This window comes from Phascolarctos cinereus, unplaced genomic scaffold (assembly GCF_003287225.1).
Source record: "Phascolarctos cinereus isolate Bilbo 61053 unplaced genomic scaffold, phaCin_HiC Scaffold_5;HRSCAF=322, whole genome shotgun sequence".
NCBI classification, from domain to species: domain Eukaryota; kingdom Metazoa; phylum Chordata; class Mammalia; order Diprotodontia; family Phascolarctidae; genus Phascolarctos; species Phascolarctos cinereus.
Window position 1 is genome coordinate 109304712 of NW_027555958.1, and position 21803 is coordinate 109326514.

Here is a 21803-nt window from a genome sequence, read left to right on the forward strand (position 1 = left end):
GGATGACATAGGAGGCTTCTGGGAATACTATCTTTAAGCTAATCTGGTCTCCCCTTTACCCCTTTAGCTAACTTCAGCTAAACTGCTAGGTGTTAATAATTATGGCAGATTGTGCTACTTACACATATGTCATCATTCTATACTGTTATGGTGTTTAAGTTAGAAATCCAAAATTCTGTTTCTTATCTTGAAATACATCGTGAAGTAATCACTAACCTTCTTTCTTTTTTAAGAACCATGAAACATAAATCCAAATGAACCATTAGAAGGGTAGAATAATCTGTGAATAATCTTATGCTGCTCATGCCCTTATATTATACTCTACATCAAATGTCAATAATTTTAGAAGTTCAACATATTGGAACAACTATGCAAAATAAAGATCTAACCAATGATACTTGTCTTTTCAAGAACAAGTGCTATTTTTATGATACTAAAAATTTGTTAGAAATGTTATCATCCAGGAATATTTTTTTAATCATTAAAGATTTATGGTACCTTACTCTTAGAATAATAGTTCACAGTACTTAATGTTTTCAAAGGAAATTACATTCACTATCTCATTTTATCTTCATAACAACTCTCTGAGATGGATGCCAGAGTTACCAGTAGTAAGTTTCTGAGGCAGGATTTGAATGCAGGTCTTCCTGACTTTAACTCTAGCGTGCTTGAAACTATACCACACTGCTTCCCCTACAGATAATTAATTTGGCTTTCTTTTAGGCAGAAATATGCCGACTCTCTAATCATATACTTAAGTTTTCCATAGAAGAGAAATCATAGCACATCAATACGAAATAACTGTCTCATTTCTGAATTTTTCCAATGAAATTTTTCCTACTTAAGTTTTATATTTCCATTAATTTTAATTCATATTAGGGATACTACAAACAGTTGGTTTTTATAGAACATTTAAATATTATACAACTCACCCACAAAACAAAAAAATTTACTACCTGTGCCATAAAAAAATTTGAATTTCCCTAACACCTGATGAAGAATTAATGACAAGATAATTACACTCCAGCAGAGCGGTTTAGTACAAAGAGCTACAGAGTAGCACACATCTTTGAGTTCAGAAAAACAATTGGTTTTCATGTTTGTTCTTTCAGCTGAGCAGTACAATGTAGCCCAATTTGAATCTCTTCCTTCTTAAGGTGCATTCCTTCCAAATACCGTCCTTTTCCTTCCAACACATCCATTCTCAGAAAGCCTGTTTCCATGCACTGAAATGGAGAAAGCCCGCATACCTTCAAGAGTAAGATCGAATTCCTTAAGGAGAATAGCAAAGCACTGTCTTGTTTTGAGGAAAGGGTGTTTTAAACAACAAAGTGATACATGCTGCTGTTCGATCTTTTCATTCATGTCCAACTCTTCATGACCCCCCATTTGGGGTTTTCTTGGCAAAGACTGGAGTGGTTTGTCATTTGCTTCTCCAGCTCATTTTACAGAGGAGGAAACTGGGGCAAACAAGGGTAAATGACTTGCCCAGGGCCACACAGCTAGGAAGTGTCTGAAGTCAAATTTGTCTTCAAATGAGTTTTCCTGACTGCAGGCCCAACACTCAAGGCACCATGCCACCTAGGTGCCCTAAAAGTGCTTATAAAGTCCTGTAGAAGCCTGCTATTATTATAAGGAATTCTAATCTCAATCAGGCCCCCACTGTAACAAAACAATCCTTCTACATCCTCCCCAATCAATTCTCTATGTTACACACCAAAATAACTGTTTCAAACCTTGTTTTTTATCTTCAGGTCTCTGACAACATCACTTCCACTAATCCTTAGCTAAGGACTTCATCTCTTCCTTCAAATACACACAAAAAAGAGGCCATTTGCCCCGCCTGAGCTTCCTCTTTTTCCTTTAGTTTTGTCTCACATACCTCTGATTATCACTTGCGCTAACTGACTTCTGTATCTTTTAAAGACGTGGCCTTTCTCCTTGCCAAGGCCAACTCCTCTTATCCCTTAAATTCGCTACTTCCTATCTGCTCCAGAAGATCATATACACTATTATGCCCTCTCTCTCTAGTCTGCAATCTAAGAAATCCTACTTTAGACGTTTCTTAATGACATAATAGATTTTTAGCCATTAGAGAGGAGAGGTCCAGATGCAGTATGTTCTAAAGGCAGTGGGTTGACCTAAGTAATTTTTCAATCTACCTCTATTTCTTTGATACACAAATTTCTTCATTCTCTTAATGGGTTAATTGACATTCTGCATAATCTAGAGCTAGTAACTTCACTCATTTAGAGCAATATACTAAAGGAATCCAAGTTCATGGAATCTTTTTGACTAGTCCCAAATTTGGCTTTGGTCCAGAACTCCTAGATACAGTCCCAATCCTAGCCCACTACATCAAATATACTGTACGCAATGTATATGTGCTTTGCTACTACTAAAGGATAAGGCAAATTAAATGCCCTCCTGATAACAGGTCAAGAGCAATAGCTTGGTAGATAGATCGTATATTGAGAATTTGAAACTTAGAGAAAGAATGTTACAAATGGCAAGGAATTTAGAGATTATCTAGTCTAATCCTCTCATTTTAGAAGTACTGAAAATGAAATGTAAGAAGGTAAAATAACTTGGTGAAGGTTGCACATAAAAACTGTAACCAAGTAGGGACTAGAATCCATATGGTAGGACACCTATAGAAAGGCTCTTTCCACTACATTCTATGGAATATCACACTGGCAAAGACATCAGATTATCACTTCCATTTCAAAGTCCAAAAATCACTTTGTCAAGAGCAAAAGTCCAGCAAACAGAGAACATCAAACAACTGGATTTTAAAATAACATTAATTTTGGAAGGTAAGTCAGATCTAGAGCCACTTAATCAATGTAAATTATTGATTCTACTACTTTTATTGCGTATCTTTATATCAGAATTTTCTTTGCATTTTTTGTCTCATAGTCAAACAGAAGCTCTAACACCATGAGATATATTTAAGATACAATTCTTACTTTAAAATTTCTAAGTATGAAGTTAAATATGTAGAATATAAACATGGGTACCTCTATTCACTAATTCAAGACAGTTCTTGGTGCAGCAGGCTTTATTTGGAATTAGTTTAAAAAGATCCTTATAGAGAGCAAGCAGAAAGAAACAAATTAATATAAGTGTACAAGGATAATTAGTTGGAAAATAATCCACTGTTTTTTCTCTTTGCTTTCAAAACTAAATCAGCATATGAGTCTAAAGTTATTATTCTATGACCGGGGAGAAAAAGGAGGAAGAAGAATCATTCAATTTGATAGCACTAATAAAGCTTCATCAAAAAAGAACATGAGCTTACTTTGCAATGGCATGTAAAGGCAATAAAGTATCTTCTTCATAGTGCTTTAAAAGAAAATCATCTGGTTAACATTGCTAAATGAATTGTTAATGTATAAATTCATTTTGGTTCTACCTCTCTGACAGCAAAAATGATGTGTGAGTCAGACTGTCGAACCTCTCCCTCTCTAGCATCTCTGTAGTAGTAAAGCACATCTCACACAGATTTTGAAAACAGAAATTAACACACCTTGTGAAGATTTGTGCTTGTTCTCACTTCTAGCCCCAGAAAAGAAATGAGTAAATACAGTACCTTTCATTTTTGTCTTGATCTCAAAGATAAAATTGTGAAGTTATATTCAAACGAATAATCTTATAAATGTTCATATTGAATGTTTTTACTTATACTCAGTTGTATATTATAGTAAGCTTAAGTGAAATTCTCTTTTACACACAAGCCTTTACTTTTATAAAGGGATCATGGATCCAGAGCCAGAAGCAACTTCAGTCTCCAGATGAAACTGAGGCTCAAGTACATTAGTGACTTGTCACGGCTGCACAGGTTTTAGAAGACATCAGGGGCAAGATTTGAATCCGGGTCCTCTAACTCTTTTCGATGCACCATAGTCCCTTCCTTAGGGATGTCCATTTTTCTATACTTTAGTATTTTAGCACAAAAAAGTCTTATTGACTAGTAAATTGTCCTGTAACTCATTCGACTATCACTAGTCCCTTAATATGGTATCAATGGCTCATACAGGACAATGTGGAAGATCAGCAAATATTAACTCATACTACTGATCAGAACACCTTCTCTCCACCCCTAAAGCTTATTAACACATCTCACGTATTTTCCAAGTAGATTCCATAAAAAGCATAATACCATTTCCATTTTTTGAGGCAAATTGAGATTGGTGATTTCCTTAACTTGGGAAGGGAAGGGAAGGGAAGGGAAGGGAAGGGAAGGGAAGGGAAGGGAAGGGAAGGGAAGGGAAGGGAAGGGAAGGGAAGGGAAGGGAAGGGAAGGGAAGGGAAGGGAAGGGAAGGGAAGGGAAGGGAAGGGAAGGGAAGGGAAGGGAGAAAGAATATCTAGTTTGAAGCCAGGGTAATTTACCACCTAGGAGAAAAGTGTTATAGAACAGAAGCTGGGTGGCAGAAGACAAACTTCCCAGACTCCACAATACTGCCTGAGGGTCAGCCTGTATATCTTCAGCTGAGCCAGGATAAACAGAAACAAAGAAGGAGCTATTTTTGGCATGTAGTTATAAGTGCAGACAGTTCTGCTTTCCCATGACTTACAGATATTTTGTATTTTCTTTTTAATACTATAACTGACTTTTTATAAAAGAGCTTCATTCATTTCCAGGAAATCTTTTAATTGAAGTTCCACTGTATCTGGTTCCTCCAAACAGATCTCTTTATTTTGAAAATTCCTCTTTATCCCATATTTCAGACTATTCATAAAAGAGAAAGTCTCATCATCCTCAAAAAGAATTGTGATAAAATTCAACATCATACTGTGTCCCAAAAGTGTTCATGACGTTTTAGACTTTTGAGACACGTTGAAGAATGTTTCAGGAGTAAATAAACTGCTATTCAGAAAAACAAACAAGAGAACAAAAACTCACACGTTATGCCATGGATCCTGAAAACCATTAAGAGTCCAGCTAGTTATACAGGTGTTATCTAAAACTATTTAAAGCTTAATTTTAAGCAACAAATTTATTAATAAATTGAGGTATGATAGGTCAATATACTTGAGATAATAATCAGAAGAAATATATTAAATTACAGAATAGAACTTTCATTATTACAACATAGGTATAGAGTTGTTGCTCAAACCCAGGTCTCACCCACATATAAAAGATACTCCATTTTCAACATAAAGCCTACTTAATGCAGGGCACACTAAGGTAAGTCTGTTACTCTCACATAACACTCCATTGCCTTATCTTCCTGCCTTTGTACTAGCTATACTTGAAGCTTGAAATACATTCCCCCCATTACCTGGGCCTGAGGCTCAATAAATCTCTCCTACCAGAATTCAGCAAAAGTATAAAATAATACCTGTAAAAAGTGCTTAGTACACAGGTGGCACTATATAAATGCACATCCCTCCCACCCTAAAGTAGCATTTTCAGATCCTCTAATTGCTGAAGAAATCCCAGTCAAACAGATTATTTTGTTTTTATTCTTTTTTTTATGTATTGGGTGTCTTCCCCATTTGAACAAAATATCTTAGGGAGAAGGGATTCTTTTATGTTCACTGTACTTGTAGTCGCCCAACATGTTAATTTAATCATCAATAGGTATATGGGACATACACCTTTTTCTCAAACTGTCACTATGGATATAAATATCACTAAAAAAGTACAGACATTGTTTTATTTAATTAAACTGTGCTTTTATATTCTGGACACTTGTCAACAACACAGATATACAGATCTTGATGTGAGGATGCAATGGGAGTGAAATTTGTTGCAAACTCTTAAGTGCTATGTAAATGTCAGCTATTATTCTTTTTGTAATAGGAGTGCAGTAGTCTGACACTTGCACTCATAAGGCAAAATGCTGACAAAGCATATAGTGCTGCATTCAGCAGTCAGAGCAGGAGTCTGAGTCTAAGTCTAGGTCAGCCTAGAGCTATGATTTTCACACAGGTATGAATAAGCTCCCCTTTCATTAATATGCTCTTTTTTCTTTGTAAAGGGTAGGAAGCCAGGAATGGGCTTGCCCAGTAGAGAAATTAGGTGAGTTTTGATGGCTGATCAAAAATCCAGAGAGAAGGTATAATTCTCTCTCTGAGAGCTATTCATATTCATATTCATATTCACAGCAGGGGTCCCAAGGTACACAGTCTGCAGCATGTTGAAATCTTGCAAGTTAGAGAAGTTGGCATGCCAATTTTTTTTAAACTTCAATATTAGTATTAGTCTCTAAGAGGGGGGTATCCCACCCACTAACCCAGCAATGCTGCTCTTCCCCTGGGGCATAAAAGGGGAGCTCTATGTATACACATCTGCTGAGGCACAGGTATAACTTTGGGGCCAGAGGCAGAAGCACACTGACCCTTATATATGGAAGGGGCATTGTGGCCAGACTCACCATAGGGCACAGAAAATGTGGTTTACAGAGCTCATGCTTTTTGGTATGGATCCCTGATTATGGATATTAGAATCGTAAATAATTATATGCAGGCATAATGCTATCAAGAGGTTGTTAGATACAATATTGTTTCTAAACAATTCCAAAATGATTCTCCTTCCAACTTTCTTCAGTTGAGCACCAGATAAAGTAGCTGGCATGTGTTTAGGAGCTATATATATCAGCTAGGTGGCACAGTGGATAGAACACTGGGCTTGGAGTCAGGAAGACTCATCTTCCTGAGTTCAAATCTAGCCTCAGACAATTACCAGCTGTGGGACCCTGGGCAAGTCACTGAACCCTATTTGCCTCAGTTTCCTCATCAGTAAAATGAGCTGGAGAAGGAAACGGCAAACCAGTTCAGCTTTTTTGCCAAAAACCTCAAATAGAGTCAAGAAGAGTCAGATATGACTACACAACTCTGTGTGTCTGTGTGTGTGTGTGTGTGTGTGTGTGTTGTGTGTGTGTATGTGAATCAGTCATAGGAGAAAGTCATTCACTCACACTAATGAGAAGTGCCTGGGAACACTAAGAGAATAGCAAGACCAAATGAATAGCAGATTTACTTTTCTACCATTGTGGCCAACTGTTACCTGAATTATTAAAATTAATATTCTCTTACTTGCTGTTAGGTTTGAATCGAGTGCCAGGGATTGGCCTAGCTTATAAATTGAATGACTGCAATGTGATTCCAGTCAAATTAAGAGAGATCATCTCTTGAGAGAGAAGCTGGATGCAGGTAAGGAGTAGATGTTTGAGGAGACAGAAGAAAGAAAGATTGGAAATGTGCCAATAGAAAGTTGGAAAAGGGTCAATCAGAGAAAAAAAGGATTCCCTGCAGAATTAAGAGTCCACACCTAACAAACATCTATTCATTCCTTATCTTCCTTATATTCTACCACAGAAAAGCTGTTTTCTCCAAAGTCACCAATAACCTTTTAAATGCTAATTGCTAAATGTGATAGAATAACTTCAGGCCTCACCCCCCTAAAAGTTTACTCAGAATTGACTTCATTACTACCATGATTATTTCGCCTCCCCTGACTTTCTTGACATTAAGCATTGGCTTGTAAGGAATGGCGAGTGGGTGGGAGCTGCCCCCACCTGTTAACCTGTGATTGCCTCTCCAGATTCTCCTACAATTCTATCTGTTCCTTTACAGTATTCTTCAGTGTTTCAACATCATTCTCTTGTCTGCTAAGAGGTGACATCCCACAAGACTCTACCCTAGCCTTTCTTTTCTCTTGTTTCCTTTGGTGATTTCTTTATCATCTCTATATAGAAGCCTCCCAACTCTATCTATCCACTCCTGAGCTCCAGTCCTAGAAATTCCTTCTGCTTGCTAGACAGATCTAGCTAGATATCCCAAATCATCTAAAACTAAATTCATGTTATCCTCCTAAGCTCTTCTCTGCTTCATATTTTTCCTATTTCTGTTAATGTCACCACCATCCTCATAATAAGCCAAGATTTAAACACAGAATCATCTCTTATTGACTCCTCTGCTGAGATTAGTCAGTCCCCCAGGGAAGGATGACCTTGGACTCAAGATATTCAGTGGGTCTTCACTATGTCTCCAAGCCCCTACTGGTACCTTACCTGTAACAGTCAGTCAAAGAAAACATTTAGTTCAAAGTTAAGACATGTACTGAGATGTCACTGTAAGAACAAAAGCTACAAAACATTCTCCTCATAAGCCTAAGGTACCATGCCAAATACTGATGGCCAAGACTAACTCTCTTTAATCACAAAGCTTCTTGCATCTCATAACCTGACTGACTGGGCCTGCTTCTTGCTGGATAAAGTATCTCCTACAGCAGGAGTGGGGAACCTGCAGCCTGGAGGCCACATGTAGCCCTCTAAGTTCTCAAGTGTGGCCCTTTGACTAAATCCAAACTTCACAGAAAAAAAAAATATTTGTTCTGTGAAGTTTGGATTGAGTCAAAGGACCACACTTGAGGACCTAGAGGGCTACATGTGGCCTCAAGCCTGCAGGTCCCCCACCCCTGTCCTAGAGGGGTAGTAACTCTGATACAACATACCATGGCCTATGGGGGAAGAACTCCCCTCCTCCCTTCTCCCAAGAGTCAAGAACAATTACCTCTAAAAGAACAGATTCTCCTTCTCTAGCTGGCTCTATCCTCCACTCTCAAAGTTCACACTCCTCAGAGCTGTCTTCTACCTCAAATGACTCCCTATAGAGGACATTTTGCTTTTACTTATTAAATTATTAAGGGGCATGGCTGATCCTCATCTAGACAACTGGTTAGCTGCCTTCTAAGTCCACCAAGCATGAAATGAGGGGATTTGTCAAACCTGTAAAGGAGTATTAACAAAATAATTCTCCTAAAGTCCTTAAAAATCCTGCTTCATCTTCTTCAAATTATAACTGGCAAACCAATTCATCAAGAAGTTCTTGATCAATCCCTTCCACTCCATACATATGCCCCTTCTCTCTTCCTTTACCCCCTATATCTAAGCAACTGTGGAATCTTGGCAAATTCATCTCTGTCACATCTCTTTCATCACTATCCTTCTCTTGACTGCCTCACCTTCATTTAGGCCCCTAAAACATCTCATCCGGACTACTTAGAGCATCCTGACATATTCCTGTCTCTAATCTCTCCTAGTCCCACCCAACTTACCCTTCACAATATAATCCGGAATTGCAAGTCTAGCCATATTGCTTCCCTGCTCACAAGCCTTCAGTGATTCCCAAATTGCCTGTAGGATAAAATACTAGCTTCAATCTACCTTTCTAGCCCAATTTTACACTCCCTTCAATACACTTTATGATCAGATAAAACTCCATTCTTATCTTCTTCTTACATGTGACATGCCATCTCCTCCCCCTCCACTTCATTGGGTAGTCATGCAAACTATCCCCCAGGCCTGACATGCATTTCTTCTTCTTCATATTCACAAGAAAAAACCCTCCAAATGCTGTTGCTTCTGGGAAGTCTTCTCGGATCAACCCTCCCCCGCCCCAACTCGAACACATTACATCCCTCCTCAGATTTTCCTAAAGCATAACTGTCTGAATCTTTTCACTACCCATCAGAACCTTGTATTACATTTATCTGTGTAAATACAAGAGGATACCACTTCTTGAGAGCAGGGCATAGGCCATTTTCAATAGCCTAATACCTAGTGGAGTTATCTGTACATAGTAGCCACTAAACAAAAGTTTGGTATAGAATAGTCAAATATACAAGCATTTAAATATGAATCTAATGAAAATATTTATAATGAACAGTCGGAACAGCTGTCCAATTCTAAATCACTTAAGAGGCAAGTTATTCTGAAAATGGATTACTTGAATAAAGAAAATATTGTGAATTAAAATCATCATCATCAACACACACCCACCCACCCACACACACACACACACACACACACACACACACACACACACACACACAAATGAACTTGAGGGAAGAGAGATAAAATTCTTGCTATCACAGAACAGAAAAGAAAAAGAGCCTAAAACTGATAAGGAACAACTTTTAGGCTATGGATAACTGGGAAACTAACATTCTCTTTAGTATAATTAATTCTATTCATCAAGATTATCCTCAACCTGTAATTTCAATTGAGTCATACATTAATCTGAGGGAAACCTAACTGTTAAATGTGAAATATTCATCAAATGCCCTTATAGTGAGAAAAAATTATTTTACTTTCAGAATATGATGGATTAACAACAGAATTGAGTTATAGTATTATAACTGTTCATTAATAAATCTATAGAAAATTTTATCAAAAAGTCTGTTATACCTACATGTTTAACATTGTCAAGTTTTTGAACAAAAACTCATGTTGAAAATGTCCACATGAGATATGTGACAAATTCAATTTACTAGAGATGAAACTCTAAGTTTAACATTTTAAACAGCAAATCATAGCTCTAAAAGTTAGGAAACCATAACTTTCTAAAAAGATTTTCTCCCTCAAGGTTAGTTCAAAAACCAGCAACTTCAAAGCAAAGAATGAAATGAATAAAAAAAAAAATTAGAGTCAATAATTTCCCCATTTGTAAAAACTGTTTAGAAGCTTAGGAAACGTGGGAGGCTGGCATTTCAAATCATGAACTGCAGTATGGTAGGATATAGAACATGTACAGAAAATCCATTTATACACTATAAATAATCTAAGAACAAAGCAAATTGATATTCTATGCTATAACAATATTATGCTTAAGATATATGCCTGCCTAATGGAAGATTCATTAGTAAGGTATATTTTTAAATGAAGAAAAAAGTTATATGACAAAAACAATATAGGGAAGACAAGGCATTTTATGAGGCAGAGAGGGACCCTTTTTTTCTCTAACTTGGGACCTGGTAATACTGAAGTTACTCTATGAATGTTATATTTCTGCCACTGAGGACTAAGTTTCCAAGTCAAATAAGAAGACAGCTTGCAATGAACAAAGGATACCGTCAGTTGGCAAGGGCATTGTAAAAGAAATATGATGCAGCCTAAAATCATCGAGTAGATATAAATGACTAAGCTGGCTTCAGCACACTTAAGAAAAAGCAAACTTAAATGGCTATAAGGAGCAATGAGCTAATCAAAAACCTTTTAAAGAATTACTGATGGAAAAAAAAAGTGAGATCAAATTTTCCTATATCAGTTTCTACACTGAAAGGGAAATGTAGGAATAGGTTAGTGTATAAAGGAAAACTGAAGTTTTAAATAAAAGCTCTAGGGGAGCCAAGGGCTTGGGGATAGCATATGTAATTTTTTGGACAAAAGTTGAATCTTTATGAAGCTGTACTGAGATCAGTACAGAATCTCCATTACCTTACCTTGGCTAACCCTTTTTGTAACCTTAGAATGCTCATCGGTCATCTTTTCTTATGCTGTGAAGGAGGGGCTAAAGAAAAATGAGTGAATGTTTAGATTTTTTTGGTTGTTGTTTAAGCAGCAAAGGGCCATGTGGAAAATCTCTCCTCTGCCCAGTCTTGAATTTTCTTGACATGCTTCAAGTGGGATAGTCTGCTTAATGGTGGTCTTGGCACATACTAACATAGCAACTCACGTAGCTTAATTACAAGCAAAATATATCTAAGAATTGGTTGAATCTAGAAGAGTGGCTCTGAACATTTCAGTAACGACTGTTCTCATGAATATTCGGTATTTTCACAGACATGATTCTGTATCTCCTCATCAACACATATTTAATACAGTTACTGCGCTACTTTATGTATCCTCAAGGCCAGCAATCTAGTTAGGTTCCCACTCTACTGAAATTGATTGCTCCAAGGCACTGAAAATCATCTGCTAATTTTTAATTTCATTGGTGTCTTTTCAGTCATTATTCTCTTGCCATTTCAACAGCATTTTCAACTGCTGATACTGTCTCCTTCCTTGGCTTTTTTCCTTCCCTTTCTTCATTAATAGCTCTTTTGAGCCCCCAAATGTGGGCATCAAAAAAGACTGACAAAGAATGAGATAAAATATAGAAATAGAAGAGGAAGGAAAATACTGTCATCTACTCCCATAGCTTCAGTTGACACTTCTTCACTAATGTCTCCAAAACTCAAACTTTTCCTCTCAATGATTTCAGTTAAATATTTCCAAATATCTTTTGAATAGATCCATTTGAATACAGTGCCAGCACATCAAATAGGATATGTATAGCACCAAAAGCACCTCGTATTTAGCACAGTGCCTGGCACATAGTAGGAACTTAATACATGTTTATTAATTGATAACAATTGATTGATAAAATCACCTCCCTCCTCAAAACATTCCTTTTTCCTATTTTCCTAGTTCTATTGCTGAAGCCACCATCTTTGAACAGCTTGAACTACAGACTACAATCAATTCCTGCTAACTCTTTTCTGAATGGGTTTTCTGAAACTGTTCTCTCTTAGTTCTGCTCCTAGCAGTCTGACCACTGCTTCTCAGTTTCCTGCCTTTTCAGTCTTCTTACACTTTAATTCTCACCAACAAACTCTTCTGGTCCAGTGACACTGGCTTCTTCTCCTTTTTCCCTTAACCAAGATATTTTTATTTCCAAACTTACGTCTGCCATTTTCACTGTCTTCTCCCAATACTTGGAACTCAAAGTTGTTTCCTGACATCCTTGATTTCCTTCAAGTCCCAGCTAAAATCTTACCACCTACAGAGAGCCTTACCTCATACCCTTTAATGTTAATTGTTTAGTCATTTTTTCAGTCATGCCTGACTCTTTGTGACTCTATTTGGGGTTTTCTTGACAAAGATAGTGCAGTGGTTTCCCCTTTCCTTCTCCAGCTCAGTCTACAGATGAGGAAACTGAGGCAAATAGGGTTAAGTCATTTGCCCAAGTGACTGCACACAGCTAGTAAGTGTCTGAGGATAGATTTGAATTCAGAAAGATGAGCCAAGCCCAACACTTTATCCACTGCACTAATTAGGTGCCCCTTAATGCTAGTACCTTCCCTCTTTTAAGTATTTCCAATTTATTCTATAAATCTTGTTTGTATGTAGCTGTTGACATGTTATCTCTTCTTGCAGGCAGGGGCTATTTTTTTAGCCTTTCTTTGTATTTCCATCACTTAGCACAATGCCTGACACATATTAGCTTCTTAATAAATGCTTGTTGACTGACTGTCTCCTTTTCTGGATCATCATTCATAGCAGAGGGTGCTGTCCTAGGTCTTGTTTTGGAGAGACAGAGAACCTTTATCAAGAAAGGTTCTTTCTATATACTCTATCTCTTGGTGAACTCAACTCTTCAGGCTCATTTAGCATCTCTGCAGATGACTAGCAGATACATATATCCAGTCCAAGGCTTTCTCAAGTGATCCAGTCCCCACATCACTTACTAACATTCCAAACTGGATATTCCAAGGACATCATAACTTTAACATGTTTAAAACTCACTATTCTTTAACCTCCAAATCCAACTCTCTATCAAACTTCCTTATTTCTAAACTAAAATTCTTCCATTCTCCTTGGCTTATTACCTCAGAATTACTCAGATGCCTCATTTTCACATGAATCTTGCTGTTTCTACATCTACCACATCTCTTGAACCCAAAATTTCTCCATATACACCTGGCTACTACCTTTGTTTATGCCCTCATTACCAGCAGATGACTCACAACCCTATGTATCTTGCCCTAGATCTGTGGGTCAGCTGGACTACTCCAATGATTTCTTTATTTTCCCTGTCTCAAATTTTTTGTTCCCCCCTCCCCACTCCCTAGTGTAGAGATCAATCCTCTATATTTCTGGCATCAAATACAAATAGAAGCAGTGGTCACTAAACTATACATAGAGATCCCTATAGCCTGTATGTTAACTTAGAAAACCCCATACTAACATCATCTATGCTTCACTACATTTTTTTATTAATTTTGTTGGATATTTCCCAATTACATTTTAATCTGTTTCAGTTGGCACTGGGAGTGTTGTGGGCCATGTGTTTGACAGCACTGGAAGTGATTTTCCTTGAATGTAGATCTAACCGTGTTCCTCCCTGCTCAATTAATTGCAATCGTTCTTTATATCTTCATGGATAACACACAAATGTTTGGTTTTTAAAGTTTTCCACAAGCTAGCCCAGGGGTGGGGGACCTGCAGTCTCGAGGCACAGGTGGCCTTCTAGGTCCTTGGGTGCAGCCTTTTGACGGAGTTCAAGTTTTACAGAACAAACCCTTTTATTAAGGGGATTTGTTCTGTGAAGTTTGGATTCAGTCAAAGGGCCCCACTTGAGGACCTACAGAGCCACACGTGGCCTCCAGGCTGCAGGTTCTTCACCTCCAGGATAGCCCAACGTATCTTTCTACCCTGATTAAACTTTGCTTCCTTTCCTTCTTACACACTATGTTTCAGCTAAACTGGTCTTTCCTATGCTCCTCACACAGAACTCCATCTCCCATCTTGGTGCCTATTCCCTGCCTATCAGCCATGTCTGGAATGCTGTCTCTCCATATCTCCAACTCACAGAGGAGTCTCTCAGTTCCTTCAAGATACTGTTTTAATGCCAACATCAACGTGAAGCCTTCTCTGTCCTCCCCCAACTCCAGGTGCCAGTACTCTGCTTTAGCTACTTATTTTGCATATACTATTCAAAAGCTAAAAACTGCACCAAGACTTTCAGTACACTCTCTATTATATGTGCACCCTGATAAAACATAAGCTCCTTTAGATTAAAGATTTTTATTTTTATTTTGTATCACCAGCAGAAAGCACAGTGTCTGGCATATATCAAGTCCCTTAATATACGTTTGTTAAATGAAAGAGTAAATTGAGAAGTAAGGGAAAAGGAAGTCAACCATTTGCCTGAACTTCTACTTCCTCCTTTGAAATATCTAATGAATCCATTCCCTTCTTTGCAATCTCACTACCCCCCTCATTTAAAACACTTTCTTCCTTTCCCCTAGATGACTCTCATGGCTTCCTACTTAAGTCTTTCTTTCTGTCCAAATCTGTTCTACTCCATCTTTCACAACACTGCTGGAGTAAGCTTCCTAATGTAGCATATTTACTTACATAAACTTATTTTTCTTATAATCAAGGTCCTACATAATCAGAATCTAACCTACCTTTTCTGAATAATATCATACTTTTACTTACTCTAAATTTTAGATAAACATCATTATCTCCTATCCCCTTGAATTCTTGTCTAGCCATACCTCTCTCTCAACCATTTAATAAGTTAAATTTTTAAACTCAAATATAGGCCTTTATGTTCACCTCTATAGACTTGTTTTTATTTAACTGGCCATAATCCTAGTCTGCCTGAGATCCTGTCTTTCACCCTGGAAGCCATCCATTCCAACCTCCTGTCATCTGCAAATCTGAGAAGCATGCCTGGTAGGCCTTTTGACAAGTCATGCCAAATCCACCTCCAGGTGGCACATCCTGTATAAATCAGAATTTAAGGTCATGTATATTAAATGTATTCATTAACTTATGAAATTATAGCAAATTCTGTCCAGTGAGTGTTTGGATAACCATGAGTAGTTGTTTAATACTTGAGTAATCATTTTGCTCAAACCTTAGATCAGTTTAATGAAATAATTATTTGATTTGTACTTACTTCCCTTACATTTGTTTCCTCTTGAAACAGGAATTAATAATAGCTAATAATAAGTTAACATTTATATAATATTTACTATGTTCCAGGCACCATGCTAAGTAATTTACAATTATCATCTTATTTGATATGTTATAAATTAAATTACTTATTCTCCAGTTTTAAATCACCCTAATACACCTTGTCAATCATCACAAATGAAAATAGTGTATCAATGACTTCATCTAATTCCCTAGCACCCAAAATTATAAACTATCACTTAAGAGATTACTATTCACTCTCTTACCTAAACGAGCCAAATCAGCAGTGTGACTTTACCCATAACAACATATGCAATCTTACAACTCTCTTAATATATAATGCCAGAATGAGAACCTTTACATTTTCAAAGCTCACTTTTAATTGGCTCTGTTACTTATAGCTGTGATCAAATGGGTTACTGAATTTTCCTAAGCCTCAGCTTCCCTAGTTTAGGAAAAAAAAATATCTTAGGGCTCTTTCTATCCTCCTCCTGCCTTACCCTCTGGCACTCTGTGAATGAGCAGGAAAATGCATATGGTTTGTTTCATCCCATTGCTCTTACTACTAAGTTTTCCAGTCCCTAACACAGGCTATACAAGAAGTAAACACTCATGAATTCTGCTTGAGTGAATCAATTTACATGGGTCAGAAGCAACACACCCCTCTCCAGATATACTACTGGCAAGTTACCAGTTACAGAAACAGAAGGTTCTGCTTTTCCTATATGCATCTCTGGAACAGATCACAGAACTGTCAAGCCATAGAATAGGCCTTCTATAGGCAATGAGGTCACTGCTGACAGAAGACTGGCTCAGTGACTTGACAAATGAGTGGTCTGTTCCACCACTGACAATATTATGTCTATATCTTGAGGTAAATACAACTGACTCGAGTGATAGTATTTTTTGACCAGTACATGCTATATACTGTCCAGCAGGAAGGACACACAAACTACTAACAAAATGAAAGTGTACAAATGTACCAGATTTTCCTTTGGGCTTTATGTAGATAATTATCTATAATTGATGAGGAGTCTAAGGCAAAGAGTTGATGTAATTTTGGGAGGCATTATCTCTACTTGTGAAGCATGATGCAATAATCAATTAATAACAAATGAGGCCACAGGCCATGAAGCTCCATTGCTGTTTTTACCACACATCCACAAAACCTTCCCTTCACCCTTCTATATTATTCTAAGGCAAAGGCATTTGAAACCATAAAAAATGATATAAATGTCCTTTACCCAAACTCTTCCCTTACATTAGAGGCTTTTTTTCAACCAAAACAATATTCAGCAGTATGAATTGTGTAGATATTCATTATGAGATTCCCCCCTCCAAAAAAAGGAAAAACAACAATAACCTATATATTGTTCTTTCGTACTTTTTTAAAAAAACATAGGAAGCACCCTCCTTCAAGATAATGATGCATGTATGGATCTCCTTTCACAGTTAACAGAAGAAGGCCACTCACAAACGTTAAAAAGAAAACTCAAATGGTTTAGAAACTTGCTGGGAGGGGTTCAAATAAATGCCTTAGAAATAGGCATGACACAAAACTTAAATATCTAAAAAAAATGAGATAATTCAATCTTACTGATAATATACCTCATTTTTCAAGATTATATGACATTCAGAGAATAGAAGTGCTCATTTGCTTACTGTAGGGTTGGGGTTTTTTTGTTTGTTTTTGGTGAGGGGGAAGAGTGGGAGTGAAAGAAAGGGAGATAGAGAGTTTGACAATGAAAAGAGAAAGGAACAAAAACATATTTTTTAAAAATAAGGATACAGTTGGAAAGGCCTGCAGGTTTCTTACGTGTGTGTGTGTGTGTGTGTGTGTGTGTGTGTGTGTGTGTGTGTGTGTGCGCGCGCGCATGCTCAAGCGCTCGCACCAAGATTTAAACTGGGCCTATTTTCTACCACAATGACTAGTTGCCTCACTTTTATTTTAGACCAGGCTTTGAACTAACATATCACAAAAATTTTGTTATTAAAAAGAAAATCATTATATGGTCATTTCAAAATATTAAGATAAGTTAGTTAAATATATCAGCAATGAGTCTATTTCTCAAGACGATTAGGGAAAAAGGAAAAGAACTCATACGTTCTAAAATATTTATTAGTAACTCTCTTTCTGGTGGCAAAGAACAGGAAATTAAAGGCGATGGCTAAACAAGTAGTAGTATGTGATAGTGATGGAATGCTACCTGTGCTATAAGAAATGATGAGCTAGTTGATTTTAGAAAAACATAAAAAGACTGGCATGAAGTAATGAAGTCTGAAATGAGGAGAACCAAGAGAACGTTGTACACAGTAACAGCAATGTTGTTCTATGAACAGCTTTGAATGATTAAGTCTTTTTGAGTATTGGAAATATTCAAATCAATTATAAAAGACTTACATGGGAAGATGCTATCCATCTCCAGAGAAAGAACTGATAAAGTACATAATTATATGATTGTACATATGTGTGTGTACATACATACATACACACACACACACACGCACACGCACGCACTTGTGTCTAATGGTAGCCTTCCCTAGGGCAGAGTAGGGAAGGGAGGAGGAAAAAAAGTACACAGCAGAGAACAAAAGAAAACTCAGAAGGAAGCCCAAAAAAACACAATAGCTTTGAAAACAATGTATAGTACTTACAGTTAAAAAAAAAAGTAAACTGTGTGAAACAGAAATTTATGGTTTTATATTGAATCCTCTTTTTATGCTGTGCTGTGTACCTGGAAATATTCTTTTTTTGTCTTTATGTATTTAAGTTCAAAATGAATTAAAAAATTTTAAAAATATACCAAAAAGACAGATAATTTAGAAACATTATGTTAATGATAATTTAAAAGTTCTGAAAATATTTCAGGATAATGAATAAAACAAACATTTATCTGAATAAATTCAAGTCAGTGGCTGAGAGCTAAATAAATTAATAAGTATGTTTTAATTTTGTGGAGGGTGGGGAGGAAAGACAGTACATGTGTTCATATAAATTGTACTTATAAATTTATTTTCACTTCCACGATTAACTGTAGACTTTTCCCTCCTACTCTAAGGTACTAAAGACAATTATAATACCATTACATTACAGAGGAAAGATTTCCAATACAGTAGAGCTGACTTACTTTACAATGGCTTTGCTGGAGCTTTAAGGCAGTTTCATCTCCTCCAATGTGCATTTGTTTTTTAAGCTCATCATCTTTCATGTTTAGCCACTGGATCAGCTCTTCTAAAGAAGTCAGGAAACTATTCCACTTTTCAGCACTGGCCTCCAAATGAGCCCTGAAGAGACAGAAGGCACAACACCTTTAGATGTTTCAACTGCTTTTGCAAACAAGTTAAATTTTCTGTTAGCCTAGTGGCTCTGAAAATCAGGGTGAATTTGCTACAAAGGACAGTGATTTACTGTAAAGAAAAAAAATAAGTATTTCAATGGACACAATCTATAGTTATAACTCATATAGAAATGACCAGGAATCTGAAACAAATTTAATTCAATTCCATCCATCCAACACAACAAACACTGATTAAGTATCTGTTATGCATGTGGTAGAGATATAAAGACAAAAATGAAACAGTCCCTGCTCTCAAGGGGCTTGGATTCTCCTCAAAGATTATAATATCTACAGAAATAACGAAGTGGGGCAATGGAACTGTTCGTAAAAATTTGATCAGGGAAGAATCACTTTCAGCTGTGGGGAGAGATGACACATTAATTTGGTCTTTTCATAGAGAAGGGAATTTTTGCCTGGCAGAGATGGAGATGAGGAAGGTAGACATTCAAGGTATGGGAAGAAAGCCTGTACAAAATTTACAGAGGAAGAAGGAGAAAGAATTTCAAGTTCACAGAACAACTAGTAATTGCTAGAGTGCTCAGGGCAGAAACTAATGTCTAGTAAGGCTAGGCAGGTACAGTGGAGCTATATTATAGGCCTTAAATGTCAGGGTAAGAAGTTTGCATTTTATTCTAGATGCAAAGGGGACCATGGGAAGGTTTTTAAACAGCAGGAGGAAATGGACATTTCGGTGCCTCAGGAAGATTATTTTGATAGCTATGTGAAGGAAGAACTAGAGAGGAGTGAAATTACAGGCAGAGGAGCCAATTATGAACATATTACAGGTGAGTGAAAAGAGGCTGAACAGTGTAACGGCTAGTGTCGGTGGAAAGCAGGGGGCAGTTGTAAGAAATGTTGCAGAGACATTATGGGGAAGTGAGGAGGGGGAAGAATCGAAGGTGGGTCTGAGGTTTTAAACCTGGGGTGGCTGTGAAGGTGATAGTGTTGTCCTCAAAAAGAAGAAAGTTTAAAGAAAGAAGTGGGGAATGGGGAAGAAGATGAATTCAGATTTGGAAATGCACAGTCTGAATAAAGATGCAATGAAGGGGGAACAAGAGTTTGGGACAGATTTGGGTAGCTGTCTGTAAAGAGGTGATAATCAAATCTCTTGGAACACTTAAGATTAACAAGAGAAACTATAGAGAGAAGAATTAAAAAGACCCAGGATAGAGGCTCAGGGATTGGGGAGGATGTGTGAAGGGGAAGAGATTGAGGGAAGAAGGAAGGAAAGAAAGTGTCACACATAATTAGGATGTGGGTGGTGGATAATGAAGGAGTAAATGACACAAAAAGAGTGATAAGTCAGCTAGGATAACTAGGAAAAAGCAGTATTGATGAAAGCAAGGGAAAAGGCAGTATCATCATTAATAATGATGATACCAACATTTATAATGCTTGAAAGATTACAGATTTCTTTGACTATATAACCTCACTTTAACTTCTTAATACCCCTGTAACCTAAGTACTACAGGTATCATTATCTCAGGAGGAGACTGAGACTTATCTAGGAATCCAGGAAAAATGGTCCTCAATAATATAAAATATGTGGCAGAAAGGTTAGAGATGATAAGCACTAACAAGAGGCCATATGCATAAGTATTGTTATGTATATATAATGATTACAAAAATGCAAAGGAAAGGAAGCTGAGTTCTGAGGAACTGAAAACCATAACAAAACATGTCCCTCCACCTAGGCAGAGAGGTAAGGCACTATGGGGGTAAAATGTGATCTAGCTATCAGATGTAGTCTAGTTGTTATGCTTAAAATAGTTATCCCTTCCACATCACAGTGGTTAGGGGTACAGCAACCCACAATCTGGAAAATCTGTGTAAAATTTTTGGCCCTCCCTTCACACCAAAGAAGACTGAATTATTATGGCATTAAATGATAAAATGTGTTGATATTATACAATACTATACATATATTTTATACATTTCTGAGTTTCTAAACTTTTTCTGTGTCATCTGCTGCCCTTACCAGGTTGTATGTGGCTTCCACAAAACTCCCCCTCAATTCTCATTTAATTTCTTATATCAACCAGTGATATACCAAAACCATGATAGGGAAAGTTGCAATGTGGAAGGGAGGGATAGCCGTCGTTTGTTACAGGGAAGGATTCAATTCTAGGGCTGAAAGGTATGAGTGTGGGAAATGACATGTGAAAACAAATGAATCAAACAGCCTTTTACAACACTGGTGATCTTTGAGAAAGCACTTTTGGTACAGTAAGACGTAAGATTACAAGGAGCTAAGGAGTAAGTAGTGATGGAAATGGTAAGATAACTGATTTTAGTTGCTTAGCATGAAGGAGATGTAAAACAGCTTAAGGGAAAAGCAGGATCAGATCAAGGCTTTTTAAGGATGGGTAAATCTGAGAATGTCTCTAGGGCATAGGCAAGGAGCCAGTACATTAGGAAGACAATGAAGGTAAAAGGAGCTAAAGACTGACCAGGAAAGTTACTAAAAGTAAAAGGACACAAAAACATTTAGCCTTGAAAATAAGAACCACTTCATCCTTCGAAACTGGGAGCAGAGGAAGAAAAGGTAAGTGAAGGTGAACAGTGAGAATATACTGTTTTTTGAATTTTCAGAAGCAAATTTTGAATTTTGAAGCAAGAGGTCCTGAATTTGATTCCCAGATCTATTTAGTATGTGTATGACTTTGGGCAAGTTTCTCTGGACTTCACTGCCTCATCTGTAAAATGCAGGGAACCATTAGCTCTATTTAAACTTTAAACATAGAAAATTAGTATTTCATATAAAGAAATTCTGAAGTGGAATAGGAGAAATAACAGAACTATCAAAGTTCTCAATTTTCTCAGTAAAGTAGGAAGCAAGGTCATTTGTTGAAAGTGTGTTAGAAAAAGTAATGGAGACTTGAGGAAAGAAGAAAAGATCTCTAACAACTGTTGTGGGAAACATAGTTAGAGAGTCCATGACTAATGTATAAAAAGATAGCCATATAGCACTTGTAGTCAAATAAC

General features: G+C 37.1%; 1 protein-coding gene across 1 annotated transcript in view; it reads right to left on the reverse strand.

Moving 5' to 3' along the window:
* UTRN (utrophin) overlaps positions 1–21803 on the reverse strand; it is a 526271-nt gene that overhangs the window by 171880 nt on the left and 332588 nt on the right. Inside the window, 1 exon segment of the mRNA XM_020972489.2 lies at positions 18609–18765. Within this exon segment, the coding sequence (XP_020828148.1) occupies positions 18609–18765 (157 nt within the window).